The sequence below is a fragment of the Embiotoca jacksoni genome, unplaced genomic scaffold (assembly GCF_022577435.1).
Source record: "Embiotoca jacksoni isolate LCO1_2020_lvr unplaced genomic scaffold, fEmbJac1.0.p SCAF_5, whole genome shotgun sequence".
NCBI lineage: Eukaryota > Metazoa > Chordata > Actinopteri > Embiotocidae > Embiotoca > Embiotoca jacksoni.
In genome coordinates, this window is record NW_027185403.1 from 11,213,054 (window position 1) to 11,230,834 (window position 17,781).

General features: G+C 40.1%; 1 protein-coding gene across 1 annotated transcript in view; it reads left to right on the forward strand.

Annotated features, from left to right (window-relative positions):
- The window catches only part of pdgfrb (platelet-derived growth factor receptor, beta polypeptide), a 28,226-nt gene that overhangs the window by 7,943 nt on the left and 2,502 nt on the right, over positions 1 to 17,781 (forward strand). The window contains exons 2-22 of the mRNA XM_069170733.1: positions 2,883 to 2,957; positions 3,489 to 3,806; positions 4,126 to 4,383; positions 5,032 to 5,162; positions 5,597 to 5,762; positions 6,917 to 7,097; positions 8,338 to 8,453; positions 8,640 to 8,763; positions 8,997 to 9,208; positions 9,646 to 9,740; positions 9,884 to 10,016; positions 11,037 to 11,141; positions 11,447 to 11,557; positions 13,335 to 13,491; positions 13,658 to 13,824; positions 14,304 to 14,416; positions 14,837 to 14,959; positions 15,264 to 15,375; positions 16,260 to 16,359; positions 16,450 to 16,555; positions 17,190 to 17,476. Coding sequence (XP_069026834.1) covers positions 2,909 to 2,957; positions 3,489 to 3,806; positions 4,126 to 4,383; positions 5,032 to 5,162; positions 5,597 to 5,762; positions 6,917 to 7,097; positions 8,338 to 8,453; positions 8,640 to 8,763; positions 8,997 to 9,208; positions 9,646 to 9,740; positions 9,884 to 10,016; positions 11,037 to 11,141; positions 11,447 to 11,557; positions 13,335 to 13,491; positions 13,658 to 13,824; positions 14,304 to 14,416; positions 14,837 to 14,959; positions 15,264 to 15,375; positions 16,260 to 16,359; positions 16,450 to 16,555; positions 17,190 to 17,476 — 3,164 coding nt within the window. The 5' untranslated portion in view covers positions 2,883 to 2,908. The remainder of the gene's footprint in view (positions 1 to 2,882; positions 2,958 to 3,488; positions 3,807 to 4,125; positions 4,384 to 5,031; positions 5,163 to 5,596; positions 5,763 to 6,916; positions 7,098 to 8,337; positions 8,454 to 8,639; positions 8,764 to 8,996; positions 9,209 to 9,645; positions 9,741 to 9,883; positions 10,017 to 11,036; positions 11,142 to 11,446; positions 11,558 to 13,334; positions 13,492 to 13,657; positions 13,825 to 14,303; positions 14,417 to 14,836; positions 14,960 to 15,263; positions 15,376 to 16,259; positions 16,360 to 16,449; positions 16,556 to 17,189; positions 17,477 to 17,781) is intronic.

Consider the following 17,781-nt stretch of genomic DNA (forward strand, 5'->3'; position numbering starts at 1 on the left):
TATGCCGCATGGCGATTACCATGCCATCGCTAACATAAACACGGTTTATTTTTTTTCAGACCCCCAAGATGACTGTGGGAATGCAGTATCTCATTTCAAAGATTAAGACAATAATAAACATTTTGAAAAATGTTTCTCAGCTCCTTAGAGGTCCTCTGCAGGATCTCCTCCACAGACTGAGACCCACTTGACTTAATTTATGGATGTTGTGGACATTACTTACTGTAAATGACTATTGTCTCTGTGGTTCAAACAAAGAGCAGCCTTGTGGTTCAGGGATCAAGCTGCTACCAAGTGTTTTTACTAACGTCACTGAAATGTTGCCAAACCTTCTTGGCAGATTGTCTAGTGTCCTGACCCTTTTAACGCTCCAGAACATTGTTTGTTCTTTTCTCACACAAAGACTTGACCACGACAAATATTAGCACTATTTTATTTTTGACAATTTCCTGCTGTAGTGTTCACTCTCCAAACTCTTGTAGACGTGGTCTTCTGGCTGCCTTTGGCCCATGATCCTACTGAGCACATCCCATTTTTAGGGTCAGATTCCCTCTTAAAGGCCTCTGTTCATAGTCTCCCACTGCCCATCGGTCAACATGAAACCTTATCATGTTACAGTAGCCAAACATTATTTTTCCGTCCGTTTCGAAGACCCAAAGAAACACATAGATTGTTGTCAATTTAAGAAGGTTTTCTGCTATTTGATCTGATATCTAAATTCACATCCTGCAATAACCCTTACTGTAGCAGTTTGACTTGTTTTAGCAAACATGGCAGCAGTAGTCAAATGACACATGCCTTTAGCAGTTGTCGCTTAAAGCCCCCATCACTGACACTGAGGTTACTGGTACTTGTTGAGCGCTAATGTATGGCTTCCTCAGTGGACAGCCCCGCGTCACTTGTTTCTGGGGCCCCCAGGGATGAGGTGACCCCTCTGCTCCTGCCGTCATCAACAGCCCAGTCCCAAGTGTATCAGCGGTCCTGGGAAAGTTTCAGAGTAATACTGTGGGAACACAAACTGTACACAGACACCAGTGACAAAAAGGGGAAACGGGGGGGGGGGGGACGTCTATTTGTGTGTGTGTGTGTGTGTGTGTGTGTGTGTGTGTGTGTGTGTGTGTGTGTGTGTGTGAATGTGTGTAAAGGCAGCGTTTGAATAATGCGGGGTTGGCTGTAATACAGCGTGTGCCTGTGTGTATAGTATGTGCATGGCAGCATGCTCTATGTGCCAGTAAGAATGTTTACGTGTGCATGTGTTTGAACTATGAAGCAAAGAAATGAAAAAGTTTCTCTCACTCTGTCTTGCTCTCCATCTGTCTCTCCTTCGCCCCTTTTTATTAGAACCAGGAGGCGGGGGAGGAAATGGACCAGTCATGTTTTTGGAGCAACTCAAGAGCTCTGAGCTTTTCATTTTGGGAGCGGAAGTGCCAAAGGCAGTTAATTTAGAGAGACAACGTGTATCTGGTTTGAGTAACTGGCTTTGGTTTTGTCTTGGGTTTCTCATCATCACACCCTGAGTGACCAGAGCGTTCACATCATTTGTACCTGAAAATATAGCCATTAGATAAAGTTTGATAGATACATTAAAGGTGGGGTTGCCAGACATGCAAAGTTAAATGAAAACAGAGAAGACCAGTAGTTTCAGATAGGATGGAGGGATGTCATTTATTACATAATGCATGAAGATAGTCCAAATTCTTAAAATAGAAATTGTAAAATTGGAGTGCATTGTCAAGTAAAAATGTTAAATGGCGTAAGATTTCTCAACATATATTTCACAATTTTTCCACTGGCTCACTCCTTGTCTTCCCCCTCCACCCTCGCTCTTCCCAAGACTCATTCTTCCGCCCTCTCTCTCTTTCCCACCCTCTTGCGTACAGGCCTGTGATCCATCCTTAACTGTTTCCAGACGTCTGTGTGCTGCAGTTCTTAACCCCCATCCAAAACATAACAACAAACCACCCCTCCCCTCTTCCATCTTTTTCCTCTGGCCTCTTACTGCACTGTGAAATTAGAGCTTTCAGGTCTTTGCGAACACTAGTTAATGCTAGTGATGGGATGATGGTGAGCTATTCTTAACTTTGACCTCAGTAGGTACTGAATCACTTCTGGGATGTTAATGTCACATTGGTGTACAATCTGATATCCCATTATTGTTGCAAACCAAGCAACATTTCAAAACTTGCAAGTACATTTCTCTGTCAGCTGCTTATGTGAATGCCCTTATTTTCACTTTTGTTTTGACCAAAACTAATTAATGGCTCAGCACGGCTCTAGAATAGCTTGGACGCAGCTTTGTTGCCAGCGAGCGTGGTGCAAAGCTGCACACAGTGACCCGTTTGTTAGTGGGCAGAGTGCTGGTGAACCAGGAACAAAAAGAGCCAGACATTGTTGCTCTGTCCTGGTGCACTGAGGCATTAAATACCTCCAGAGAGAGTTGTGTCTGCACCCTCAGATTCTGTGTCGGACAGAGGCCATTAATGAAAGCAGTTTGACAACAAATTGAATGCTTTTTGTTTCTTTCCATTTAGTTTGAGCAGAGCGTGGTTTTGTGTCATTTCTTTTTATTTGAAGCAGATTGTTCTGACACGCAATGTGATTTATTTTCTCCATTAACCTGGCCTGATGGAGCTCCATCATGATATAAAGCTCATCTCTTATGGACAGATGTTAACCATGGAGGAGTTGTATGTCAATTAGTGTGAACACAAATGACATCTTTCTGCTGTTTTGTTCAATTTGATTTGAATTTTATGTGAATTTTATGGACAGAATGGTTTTTTTTTTAAACTATTACAATACTAATACAATATGTGAAAAATATTTCCAAAAATGAAACATGGGGTTTCACTTGTACTGTTACACACCCTGTTTGTTTGCAGAACCAAGTGGTTTGAAGGCCTCCACCATGAGGAGGGTGACGCCATCCGCGCTCCACCTGACAGTTACATTTACAGGTGAGAACTCAGTTTCATTCTACCAACAAAAAGAGAAAGAAAGAGAGGTGGTTTTGGAGGGAAGCGAAGAGTTGGATGCCAAGCATGGGTTTAGAATGTTTTATAATTTAAGCAATTGAATACGTTTTTTTTTTTCCAAAATGTTTAAATCCTACTTCACAAATTTAATACTTTGCACGACTTGTACTTACTTAGGAGTGTAGGGTATAGTGGAGTAATAATGTAAAGGATGCTCAAATTTTTGAATAAAATAATTATAAAGCATCTTTTTTGGATTATTTATAAGTTGTCCAGGCTGTTAAATAAAACAACGCTTTGATGCAAAGGACAAAACTCCTCTGTCATTTTAAATACATTTGTCACTGCCTTGGCATCATTACCCTCCCATTCTGCTCCGGACAACTCATATCCTTCATCATGTAGAGATAGAGCAGGATCTGACTTCCATTGTTGACTTAACCTTTGACTTCATGCTGCTGTCTCTTTGACCTCCATCCTAAACTTTTTTTTTTCTTGTTGTGCAAACTCCAGCTCTCCTCTGTCTCTGCCCTGAACTGTGCTGCCTGGAGATCACGCCTGGTGACAAAGAACTGGTCCTGGCTGAGGGCTCCTCTGTCACCCTCACCTGCTCTGGCTCGAGGGAGACGACCTGGGGTTTTAAGGGGGACGACGTGCCGTATTTTCAAGTAGAAGCTGTTCAAAACGTCCGTCAAAGCTACGAAATTGTACAAAATAATGCCACAGCCAGCACTCTGACTTTGTGGAGTGTGAGCTGGAAGCACACAGGCGTGTATCAGTGCATTGATCAACACACTGGAGAAACTAAGGAGGTGGCTTTGTTTGTCCCAGGTTTGTTTCCCTTTGATTTACCTTTTAGTGTCATAAAGTTTGTAAAATTTGCCATAAATCAATCTCATTGTTACTCAGTTCCATACTGTATGCACGTCAGGTCACAAGTTTGTAATGTGTTCACATTGGAAAAGTGAAAAAAGATAAAAGAACTTCTGCAAACAGATTTTTGAGTGTTTACAGCGTGAAGAGACCTTCAGGAAGATCTTAAAGGAAGACGCGTTGAATCACTGGAAAAACGTTGCTTTCTCCTTGTGAATGTCACACTGAAGTATGAAGCAAAGATGCAGCCGTTGTTGAGTCATCTTTCTGTCTCCAGACCCTGATATGTGGTTCGTAGAGAGCTCCCATGGCATGGTAACAAAGACCAATGAGGAAGGCACTATCCCCTGTGTGGTCACCAACCCGAACATCAATGTCACGCTGTATGAGAAGGGCACTGACACACCCATCGGAGGGCTCTATGTCCCCAGTGAGGGGTACAAGGCACCGCTGGAGGAGCGGACCTATGTGTGTCGTGGAGAGCTGAACGGGGAGGTGAAAGAGTCTCAGGCCTTTTACGTCTACAGCATTGTAGGTAGGTGTTCAGGTTAAAGAGTTCACTTAGAGAAACAGCTCTTCCCAAAATATAAACTGCAGTCATTATCAACTCACCCCCACGTGTGCTGAAACACCAGAGATCCCGCAAACACACACACTGAGTTGGCCCCTTTAATTCAATCTCAGCCTACACCCAAACTATTAAAGTTAATGAGTATATCTTTTCAAAGCACCATAAAAAAAGAAAAATCCCATAAAAAGTCCATCACATTTCCAGAAACAGCTTAGGCAGCATAATCTACGAGCCAAAGTAATGTAAGTCCAAAAGTGCAATTCATTCCCTTATTATCAAACATTATTTGGTCACCTTACAAACCTCTGGCGGACAACATTCAGGATTTTAAGAAGACTGCAGGATGAATCTTTCAGAGAGAAGATAAACACTGGACATTTGGCATCGAAAAGTGCTGCACAAGCTGTTACCATAGAAAAATGTGAACATTTTTCACGTTGTTGGAGCTGTAAACTTTTTGTTAGCTGAGATTGAACTACTGGCGCTAGCTGCCAAGTTTGTACTTTCTGACTGATTAAATACAAATATTATTTCCAGGGTTATTTTTGAACAACTTCATGATTGATTAGTACTGAGATAGACTTTTCTACATATTGTTTTGTTTAATCTCAGTCCCGGAAGCCATCGACTCCTACATCAATGCGTCAAAGGCCGTCCTGAAGCAGGGAGAACCGCTGACAGTAAACTGCACAGCGCACGGATCGGAACTTGTGTTTTTTTCTTGGGATATCCCCAACAGAGAGGTGAGTAGGAGTGGAGCAGAATAAGCGTTTTTGTTCAGCTTTTCCTTTGTAATCTCCCTCGGGTCTCATGGCCAAGCCCAAATTATATCAAGATGTAGAGACATACCTCGATTTTTATCCCCCTGCGAATTATACTCAGGACACGTGGTGTCCGTGGTACCCGAGTATTTGTGGGTTCATTTTTTGGAACATTTTTAAGATAGTCTGTCTCTGTTTCATCATCTTTTGCTCCTCTTAAGGAGTACACCTCAGATAATATTTTCCAACACTCACCAATGTGTGATATCCTGGAGATTATTGGACACTTATTAAAGAAAAGACACCTCTTTCCATTAGGTTGCATTGTGCAAATGTTGGACCACTTAAATTTTGATGACATTCAACATGGTAATAATAAATTTGCTCCATGCTTATGATGTCCCTCTCTCTTGAAGCTTGTCAAGGTTAAGCCGCTGACAGACGTCCTGTCCGCCATGATCGTGCGCTCCTACCTAATCTTCCCTCGTGCCACGGTGGCCAACAGTGGAAACTACATCTGCCATGTCCACGAGAGTGTCCAAGACCACACTGCGTCTGCCAGCGTCAACATCACTGTGCTCGGTTAGACAGACCCCCTCACACTTACACAAAATTAAAACAAACTGACGCCCTACGGATTGTTATTGTGTTTCGCTGGCAGAGAGGAAACTGCTTATTATGTCAACCTGCAGGTGGGATAGGAGCTTCTTTTAAAGAAAATGAAGATCAGCTCTATTTATTTCTGTTCAAAGAGTGAACTAAACCTTTAGCATGGTGTGGATGCTTTTAGTGATACCTTGAAGAAGAGAACTTTAAATCAGGGTGTACCGCAACTTTATATTTAGACTCAAAGTGCACAAGTGTTTGTGTAGGTGAGATTTGACTTCAAACATTAACATACAGTAAGTCAGCATCCAAGCAATGAAGTCGTCCTACAAGCAGCAGTTATAGAGAGCCAATAAAAGCAGGATTCACCAGACTGAACTTTTCTTCCATGCTCTGTCTCTTGACCGTCACTGAGTGCAGTTTGGGTTTTTGAATGCTTACTCAATCTGCAGCGAGGTGTGCTATGTTTATAAAACCCTTAAATAGCTTGAACCGCCATGTTCAATGGAGACAGGATTCCAGGACAGTTCAGTGGTGCACACTGGACTCCTCAGTGGAAAAGACACATACTGTTTGGTCACAGAAGTTCAACAACGAACACCATCACTACAGTCCACTGTCTTTATTAAAGTAACGTTTAGAGACTTAATTTAAAGCAACATAATACATTTATTGCCCAACTCTGCAAATCTTCTCAGATATATGGTACTTCATAGTATCATATACTGTAAGTCTTTGTTTTATTTCTCTTGCGCAACGTTACTGTTTGGGTTCAGTCTCGTGTTTTTAGACACAAAAATGTGTACATAGTTGAGCCGAAAGAGACAGATATTTCTCTCTGAATTTGGTGGAGACCAAAAAGCTAAAAGAGTGTAAATATTAACTTTACATTCATCCAGTGTCTAAAAGAGGGACTCTAAATGGTGTTAATCCACCTCACTGTCTTGGGAGTGTAAATGGGATATGCTCCTGCTTGCCAGCAATTTCACCACATTACTTAAATGGTGATAACCCATAGATCCATATATGATTTAAGGTTTTTATCCCAAGATAAGATACATTTGGGACATTGTATTTATATTGCTGATGATATTTTTTATTTTTTTCATATATATATTTTTTCCGATTAGAACAAGGCTTCGTGGATGTGAAGCCTGCACAGCAAGTGAACATTTCAGCCAAACTTCAAGAGAACGTGGAGCTGAGAGTGGAGATTGAAGCCTACCCGCCCCCTCAGGTTCTGTGGACCAAAGATGGCACCACCATCAAGGGAGACAAAACGATCACAATCAGACAAGAGCATGAAATAAGGTAAAGCATCCAACCGGGGTCAGAAAAATGCACCACATACCACAAAGCAACTGAACACCTCATAGGTCTTGGTACATTTGAACAATTAGCGCTTGACCCATGATAGGGTGACAGCCTCCACAAGCATCTAGCTCTCATCAGTCATCACCAGATAAGGCCTCCGCAGAGAAAAACACAATACTCTCTAGAGGGCTCCATCATTCATCACACAGGAACCATAAACACAAAATACCTGTCACAACTCACTAATGTCTTTCACACAAATTCCAAACAAAGTTTTAATTGCAGGACTGTGTTTTCACGTTATTGTCAACACACATTAAAATCAAAAATAATCTTTGTGAAAAATGAACCGCAGGCCGGGTCCACAAAAAGATAGAGAAATAAATAAGCCTGTCTGTTACCAAACACCTTGAAGCCCCTGATACAAATACATAAAAAAAAAAACATCAAATTATACGAAATGTTTTTTATAGTAAATTACTTAAATTTAAACAATAAATGTGAATTAAAAAAAATCCTCTGTTGCAAGGTAAATTTTTCTTTGACATGGCTCACGCACTAAGAGTTCAAGCCGCTCCCCAAGTTTGGACCAATGTATGAAATGTAAGAAAAAAGAACCTGCATGCAGCCTGACAATCAGACAGCACATAATACATTCTATAGAACATCTTATTTTATCAATTTAAATAGAAACATGATAAAACATAGGTGCAGTCTACAAAATTCTTGGAAACTATTAATTCAAAAGTACATATTTACAGTGTTTGTAGCAGAGGTTATCACTCAGGGGACTACTTACCCCTTAAAAGAGGTCTGCAGTTAAGTCATTTAACAAAATGTCACCTAACATTCGAGAGCAACCAAGAACTTCCTTTTATTATTTCATGAGGCTCAAAAGCTTGGATCCAAAAATGCACTACAAAATTAGGCCCAGCCTCTTTCTTAGTTTTCCAAAACATCCCACCGAGTCTCCTGGACAAGCTCGAAATATACGCCCTGTTTTAGGAGAGAAAGCACGATATATTTGCACAGAATGTCAGTCAACTTGCAGCATGTTAAAATAGATCCAAGCAAATCTGTGGCCCCCTGCCAGTCATTTTTAGTGTATGAGTTACACAAATTTCTCCAGAGAAATATTTAGCAGTTCATCCACAGAATATTGGCGGAAAACATCGTTGTATATTCACATATTTTTAGAATTCCTCTCATTTTTGTTTTCATGTTTCCTCGAACTCAGGTATGTCACTACTCTCACCTTGGTAAGAGTGAGGACAGAGCAGAAGGGTCTCTATACTGTCTTTGTTACCAACGGAGATGACACAAAGCAAGTGACCTTTGGCCTGGAAGTCAAAGGTGAGAGGATGTTTTAGGAAACTTAAAATGATCCCTCTATGAAGGGTGTTTTTGTGAACTTTCTCTACATAGGCCGCACTATTTGAAGGTAATTTGTTGTTTGTGGATTGAAAAAAAAATGAAGATTTTGTTTTGTTTTTCCAAGTCGGTGATGATTAATGGCCGCTGCTCCCCGTGTGTGTGTAGTTCCCTCTCAGATTAAAGACCTGACCGACCACCATCTCCCAGGGAAGAAGCACTTGGTGACCTGTGTAGCAGAGGGGGTGCCAACCCCAACCATACTGTGGTACAGCTGTGACAGCATGCTCAAGTAAGTCCCACCACTCATTCACCACTGAAGTGTCACACAGGGAACACTAGGGGGCTGACCATACACACAAATTTATTTGACTTTCAAATCTGGTGCATCTGCTTTGACTTTACACTCTGCTGCAGCTCTTGTGATCCCCCCCCCCCCACACACACACACACACACACACACACACACACACACACACACACACCCTCCACTCCCCAGCTGATCCGATGTCTTCCTGGCTGCAGGTGTAGCAACCAGACAGCAGTGTGGCAGCCGCTGACGGAGAAGCCAGGGTTGCTGAGCATCCAGACCAACATGACCTATAGTGAGACGCGTAAAACCAGCCAAGTGCGGAGCCAGGTGACCTTCCATAAGCCTCAGCAGGTCACAGTTCGATGCGAGACCAGCAACCAAGCAGGGCTCATCGACAGAAGAGACGTCAAACTGGTGTCCAGCAGTAGGTGTCCTGTTGTCCCATTTTATTGTTTTATTTTAGTGCCAGTTTAGGGACCTGCCCAAAGTAATGTTACAGAGTAGAGCATTATATCAAATGTATGTTTACTTTTTTTGCTGCGTAAATGTACAACTTTACTGGTAAATAAGTAAAACATGATGATCATAAAAGATACAGTTATATTGCATTCATGTTAAATTACACAACACATAATATTAAAGTATTAAAAGTTTATACTTTAGAGATGCAGTGTGAGGTTTTCGCCTAACAGTAAGATCACTCTGGTGACGAGACAAAATATTATCCAATTTGTTGTACTCAAGCAACAAATATCAATCCTTCTATAAACATTGAAAAACAATTTGAGACAACTAGTTTAGATTTTGAAATACAACCTTGTCTAAACTGTGAATAATGTTGTGCCCTTATGCCTGTTGCAGCCCTGTTCTCCCAAGTGGCAATATTGGCTGCTGTTCTGGCCTTAGTGGTCATCATCATCTTGTCTTTCATCATCCTCATTGCTGTCTGGAGGAAGGTAAGACAAACTCAAACATTAGCCCTTTTTTAAGTTTCTCTTCGTGAGCAAAAATAACGTATTTTGAATGGAAATCTTGAAAAGAAACCTTTTGTTTTGTTCTCGTGTGTGACTTTGTATTTTTTTTTTTCCTGTGTTCTCAGAAACCTCGCTATGAGATCAGATGGAAGGTGATAGAATCTGTGAGCCAGGACGGACATGAGTACATCTACGTGGACCCCATCCACCTGCCCTATGACCTGGCCTGGGAAATGCCCCGAGACCACCTGGTACTGGGTGAGTCCTCATGCCATAAGGAGACAGATGTCAGTGTGGAGAGCTGGGGTCAGTCAGGAAACTGACGCTGATGTAAACGTGTAAAACTCTGCATGTGGCATGTGGTCTACAAATGAACTTGACTGGACGTGCTGCCAGTTTATACATTTAACAGAAGAGTTAAATGAGCGTAATGAGCCTTTTTGAGGATTATAAAGCAATATATCCTGATATTGAAGACAAAAACAACAAAATGCTAAACAAAAGTTATAAAACAAAATAAAAATGTACATAACACTATACAATTAATAAGTAGATTAATAAATATTCATGATATTTTTGTTAAGACTTCAAATAACTGAAACCATCAGTTAAATACATTTATTTTGGTGTTAAACTGCTTTTAATTAATATATTTATGATTGTTTTAGGGTAATTGTATTTCATTTGACACAGTTATTCATCTAATGTATTTTGTTATTTCTTTTTTATTGTTGATCAATTTATTGACTTCTATATAAGCATTTGTTTTAGGTCTCGTGGTCCTCAAGCTTAGAGGTTCTAAAATATGTTCTGCAGCCTTTCTTTTTTGTCTCCTAGTCAATTGTCTGTGTGTTCCCTAGAAGAGAGCAGACAATTTAAACTGGAGCGATCGCTAGGTGGCTTTAGTGCTGTGAGTGGTTTGGGTCATCTGGGCACGGTCCACACTCGAATTCTAAATGAAGTTTTTAAACTTCTCTAACTGGCTCCAATCCTGCTTCACTTTTAAAGGTCCTTTTAAACTTTTATGTCTGGTGATGTGCTGATGGTAGTCAGCTGCTCCCCTGCAAGCAGGACGCTTCCCATGGCTGCTCAGTTAGACCCCTGCTCAAGGAAAATAAACGGTACCATTTTAAAAATCTGCGACAAAGCAAAACAAAAATAATAGAGAAGTAAAAAATATAAATGTGCTTATGCTGATTTTTTAATAAAGAGAAGTGTTCTTCCGTCTCTTTCAGGTCATTCAGACTCTGTCCTACTAAGCCCTTCTTTGTGTTTCAGGTCGCACTCTTGGATCGGGAGCGTTTGGCAGAGTGGTCGAGGCAACTGCATATGGTCTCACACATTCCCAGTCCAGCACAAAAGTGGCCGTGAAAATGCTGAAATGTAAGACATACAGTGTAAAAACACCGTCCAAAGCCATGTGCGTAATCTTTGTGAATAGTAGAGCCCCCTGCATAGCTGTCAAATATTGTGACACCAGTGCATATTCCTGTGAGCTGGGAGAGCGCAGCGGCCTGCTGAGCTTTAGTTTGGTGAGCAGCCTGATCCAAGTTTCAGTCCACAGGTCATTGAGCAGTTTGGCAGGGACACAGTGTGTCCTGCTCCCAGTATTGTTCATCCTCCTGGTCTCATACCTCATACGGCCCTCCTTCTAACAGCTTTCTCTCTCTCTCTCTCTCATGATCCAGCTACAGCCCGGAGGAGTGAGACTCAGGCCCTGATGTCAGAGCTGAAGATCATGAGTCACCTGGGTCCCCACCTCAACATCGTGAACTTGCTCGGAGCTTGCACAAAACACGGTGAGCATCATCCCGAGAACCGGCGCTTTACTATCTAACACACATGATAGTTAGGTAATATAGTTTCCATATTAACAGTAGCCCATATAAGTGGGGTGGATTTATTGAAGGGAAACATGCTGGACTTTTAGTGATATTTGTAACTGGCTTCATCCTCCTTTCTTATTTTTCTTTTAAGTTTGATGTCATGTCACATTTGCCATCTAAATAATCAATAAAAGGGAATAAGCAAAAAAGGGGATACAGGATGCCAACACACTTTCATGAAGAACAATACAACTCTCATTTCTGACCTCCTACTGACATGAACGCTTGAAGTATCCAATTTAAAAATGATATAAATTAAAAATAGTGTCAGATTAACCTCCTTAGAAATGGAAAACCTTAACAAATGTTTCAATATACTGTCATTTCATTTTCCAGAAGAAAAAGCTATTTTCATTTAGACTAAAATGGCATATAATTCTTCTGGGTATTTTATACATAATATGATTCAGTTTGCATTTATTATGGTATTATGTGATTGTAGTATCTTTGAAACTACACTGAGGGCACACGCTTTAATGAAAATATTAAAGTCTTTCACTACTTTATGCATCAATCAAACTTTCCAGCCAGAAGTACGGAGTTTGCAAAGTGAAGCAGCAGCAATGGAGAACCAGTTTCTCTTTGACAGTTATATCATATAAATATGCAAAAACATATCATCCAATATTTAGACCAAACGCCCATTGACCTAATGATAAACTGAAATCAGTTCATAGTGTAAAAATGATTGAATGAATGATTCTCCAGTGTTTTCTCCATCAACACTGTATTTGCGTATCTTGAGTAGACGATAATGTAAACAAGAGAGTTATGATTTAATGCAATGGGTAAAAATATTCACTTTGCCTCAGAAGTTGTTGCCAATATTAAATATTTAATACAGATACATAAAGTATGTATTTTTATTATAAATTGTTCAAATTTAAATTATAAATGGTAAAGCATCTAGTTTTAATTTTAAAAAAAAGTCATAAATATATAATTAAGTAACTTGTATCACATCCTATTGTTTTAGTAACTAATGTGTGAAATTGTGGACCAATAATACATTTTATTCATTTATTGAAATATTATATAATGAATTATTGTTTAAATGGAGATTTAATATTTAAACCTTCAGTAGAGACCTTTTGCCTCCCCCCTCTGTCACGACAGAGTAATTACAAAACTACTGCTCTGCTTTAACCTAATCCGATGCTACTGTGCGGCTGTAAAACTTTAGATAGATTGTTTTTGAGCGTCACAACCCCACAAAATGACTGTCACTATCAGAATTTGAACCATTTGTTTTGATAACATTTGGAAAGTCGAGAATAGCTGCATGCCTTAATTATTTTATCCCCGTCCAAATTAACATCCTGGAAATTAGCCGGCAGAAGTCTCTGGTGTGGATAATCTGCCAATCAGTATGCATTCATCCGGCCAGCACTGGAATGACTCACCAGGCACCACTGTAAGTCTGTATACTGTGGAAAACAGAACGATATATTTGGTGGTGGTAGGTTTACTTTGCATTGTGTGAACTCATTTAACTCATTAGGCTTAGATGTAACAGACTTTCGTTTATATATATTAAAAAAAAATTAATGTATAATTTAAAGATTATTATTATTACATCATCCATTTTCATCGTATACTCTCTAAATGTATATTTCTATTGTGGAACAAGTAACTGTGCCCTTAAATCATCTTACAGTGCTTTCCTTACTCTCTGTTGTTCTCCACTCAGGTCCTCTGTACCTGGTGACGGAGTACTGTCGCTATGGTGACCTGGTGGACTACCTGCACAGGAACAAGCATACCTTCCTGCAGTACTACGCTGAGAAGAACCAGGATGACGGCTGCCTCATCTCAAGAGGAAGCACCCCTCTCAGTCAGAGGAAAGGGTGAGAGAAGCAGACAAAATACAGCACAAAGGACCATTACGTATAATGTATAATGTGTTCTTTTATTGAAACCTCTGCTGTCACATACTAATAGACAACTACAGATATATTTTTCATGTATAATTTCATATGTAAGTCAGTTTTGTGCATTTTTGTTGACCTCCAGCTATGTGTCTTTTGGGAGTGAGAGTGATGGAGGATACATGGACATGAGCAAAGACGAGCCCTCGATCTACGTGCCCATGCAGGAGCAGATAGACACCATCAAATATGCAGATATCCAGCCCTCTCCTTATGAGTCTCCCTACCAGCAGGACCTCTACCAGGAACAAGGTTTGATTCTAGCCTGTTTAAATTGGTGTCTACGTTAACATGAGTCTCTGGGCGCCTAAGTGTGGACAATAACACATTTTCCATCGTTGATGGAACGATGAGCACAGGAAACACAGAAGAATGAGACAAACGTGCATGTAGAGCGTGATGTGAGGTCAACCATTCGCCTGATCGCTGCTAACATTAGCTTTATTTATGTGAAAAGCACTACTTTTAATCTGTGAAGGTGAAACGGCGCTTCGCATGAACAGATACATTATTTTAGTGTCATCGAACAAGAACACAGTTTGCTTTTTGATCAAAGATTGAAAAGACAACATAAAATGTTACAGCATATGAAGATCATGAGCTTGATTTAAGGCCATGCAGTCACAGGACAGCTGGAGTTCCCCCGTTCCAACAACACAATGTCCTCATTCACCAGATGCTCACTTTCTCTTTTTCTCCTGTTTGTCGTCTCACCTTGTTGTCGTGTTCAGGTGGCAGCAGGTTGGACCTGGTGATCAGTGACTCCCCCAGTCTCACATACGATGACCTTTTGGGCTTCAGCTACCAAGTAGCAAAGGGGATGGAGTTCCTCGCCTCCAAGAACGTAAGATACTGAAAGTAATTCTTATTAGCTGGTGACTCCAGCCTCTAGGTAATATACATTTGTTTCAGCTCAAACAAATCTACTTATTCGGCGTTAGAGGAGAAGATCAATACCGCCTTCATGTCTGTATGATAAATATGAAGCCAACAGCTGGTTGGCTTAGTTTAGCATAAAGAGTGGAAACAGGAGGGAACAGCTAGTTTCAATCTGTCTAACCGTATATAAATCAACATATTACAGTGCATCTTGTTTGTTTAATCTAAATGTAAGTGTGAAAACAAGAATTTGTGGTTTCATGGGGGATTGTGGGTATTATGTGAAGTCTCAGCTGGCCGTGTGGCGACCTCACGATGAAGTCTAGCACATACTCTCCATTCATTTAATGATGATGTCATTTCTTTTACTTTCATTCCACCACAGTGCGTCCACCGTGACCTGGCTGCCAGGAACGTGCTGATCTGTGAGGGCAAGCTGGTGAAGATTTGTGACTTCGGACTGGCCAGAGACATCATGCATGATTCCAACTATATCTCTAAAGGCAGCGTGAGTAGCAAAATCAGTGCACAGATCAGGGAAGAGGAAGCAATCTAATAAGTTTGAATGCACTTATAGTAAGTTGCTTTGGACAAAAGACGCTTTTCAGTAAATGTAATGGATATGACTTAAACAAAAATAAATAGTACTGTAGCTAAATAACATGCAAATAGACTTGATCCTTAGTAGATCCACAATGGTAGCAAATAACTACAAACTGTACTCTTTTAGCCCTGCTAACAGTCTAAAGCTTCAAAACTGCTCTTTATTTTCTAAGATGGATGTTTCTGAGAAGTTTTTTTCTCTAATTTAGACCTTCCTACCCCTGAAGTGGATGGCACCAGAGAGCATTTTCCATAATTTGTACACCACCCTGAGCGATGTTTGGTCATACGGCATTCTTCTTTGGGAGATTTTCACCCTGGGTCAGTCCAAACACGCACATGTTCACACATAAAACACACAAAATAGCTACACATTCAACCAAAAACCGGAAGTGATGAGGGATTCATCTCTGGTTTTGATTATATAGGTCACAACGTTTCTAACGAGTTTGAAGTATTTGTTAGTTCTTAAAGTCATACAAACACTCCTTGACTCCTCCTGCACCTTTTTATTAAACTCTGAATTATAAAAATGTATTTCCCCGTGTCTAAAATGACACTAAATTAGAGGATGCAAGGCTACAGCAAATTTCAAATTCCATGTCTGATTGCAAGTACATACCAGTTTGTTTGAAGACTCATATGAGTTCAAAATCATATTAGGCACAGTCAAGCTCTGAAATTAGCATTTCCTTGCTCAGGATATTGTGAGCGTCTTCTTTTTCTCTTTTTTTTAAACCCTCTTCCCACGATTTTTTTTTTAAACTACCATAAAAACAAAGGAGACAGTTAATAGCATATGCAACATAAGCTTGACTGGTGGAAAACCAACTTACAATCCCGCCTCTGTAAGTGATAACCAAAGATTCTCTGTGCTTCCCTGCCTCAATCTGACATTCATTAGGCTTTTTGGATCTGTTTTTCTTACTGATCTGGGTTACAACATCTACTTTATTGCACACAAAAATGCAGTTCAAATAACTCCTTAGTGCTGTTCTTCTCAGAAAATAAATCAAATTAATTCAATATGGGAAATGTCTTTTAGGTTAAAACAGTTATTGTGTCTGACTTCAGATTGTTATTTTATTCAAGCTAAGATTAATCTTCTATTGGGATCTAATTTTCATTTCTGGCCTGTGCTTGACTTCTTATTTTTAGGTTAGCTTTTGAATAATTATATAAATTATATAAAATGTTGTCTGCAGGAGGAACCCCGTACCCCGATTTGCCCATGAACGAATTATTCTACAGTGCTTTGAAGAGGGGCTACCGAATGGCCAAACCTGCCCACGCTTCTGATGACGTGTGAGTCTCTTTCCTCTCTAACATCTCTTCGTACCTGGCATGAAGAAAACAAACAAAAAATAAACATATTTTATGTTATTTATGTTGCAGTTATGAAATCATGAAGAAGTGCTGGGATGAAAAGTTTGAGAAGAGGCCTGAGTTCTCTTTTCTGGTCCACAGTGTGGGGAATATGCTCACCGACAGTTATAAAAAGGTAATTTATGCTTCCTAGTGGCTGGTTGGAGGGTTGGCAATCATACAGACAGTTAACAGGATCGGACTCAGCTCTTACCTTTACTCAAGTTAATGTACTTCAGTCACCAAAATTCAAATGAAAATACTGTACTTTTTAATCAACTGAATTCGCCTGACTTCGAGCTGCTACGTCGGTACAAATGTTGCATTAATAAACATACATCAAAAAATATACTGTAGAATGCATTGTTATACATTAAACTTCTCAACAATATTGTAAATAATGGGGTAAAAGAAGCTCTACTTTTTTCACATCTTAATACATTAGCAGTAGTGATACATAATATTAACTGTTTTTATTAACAAGCAAAAAACAGGTATTTCTTTTGTCCAGTTTTTTTGCCTTTGTTTGTTCAACATAAAGTCTAGTGTATAGCGTATGTTGGAGTCCAGTTGATCAAAGGCCATAAAAATCTGTGGAAGACATTCACTCAGTATCCTGTATTAAAAACATTAATATCTTCCGTAAACTGCAATTTCATTTGTCCCGGAAAATGTAACTAGTAGACACACTGCTCATTTGTTTGTCAAGCTCATCACACTGTTTCATGTAATATCGTTTTCATGATCAAACTACTGTCTCCTGACAACAGAGATACAGCCAAGTCAGTGACAACTTCCAGAAGAGTGAACACCCGGCAGTCGCCCGCACCAAACCTCGACTCTCCTCACCCTTTCCGATCGCCAACCCAGCATTTGGCTCCCACTCTCCCGTCACCCTCTCCTCCCCCCCAGACCCTTACAACGAGACGCCTGGAGACTTCAGAAATGAGGGAGACACACAGGAAGTCATAACCTCATACAACGAGTACATCATTCCCATCCCTGACCCCAAGCCGGAGGACATTTTCACCAACATACCGTCAGAAAGCCCGGCAAGGTACGGAGCGCCATCATGTTCAAGGAGGAACATGTAACACCTTAACAAGAGTGGTTTTTTTTTGTTTTTTTACCACACGCCCACTCATCCAGATGTTGAGCTGAGACAAAAGCTGTATTATGTAGTTGGACAAGGAGGCATAATTTTATAGTATATATATATATAAACACGCAGCCAAGCAGAGACTTGAAATGACATAAATGTTTGGCCCCATAAATTTCAGGCACATTCACTTATAACATCAAAAAGTTGTTGTTTTTTTATCATAACTGATTATTAACTTGAACACTTTTGTTGAAAGAGCT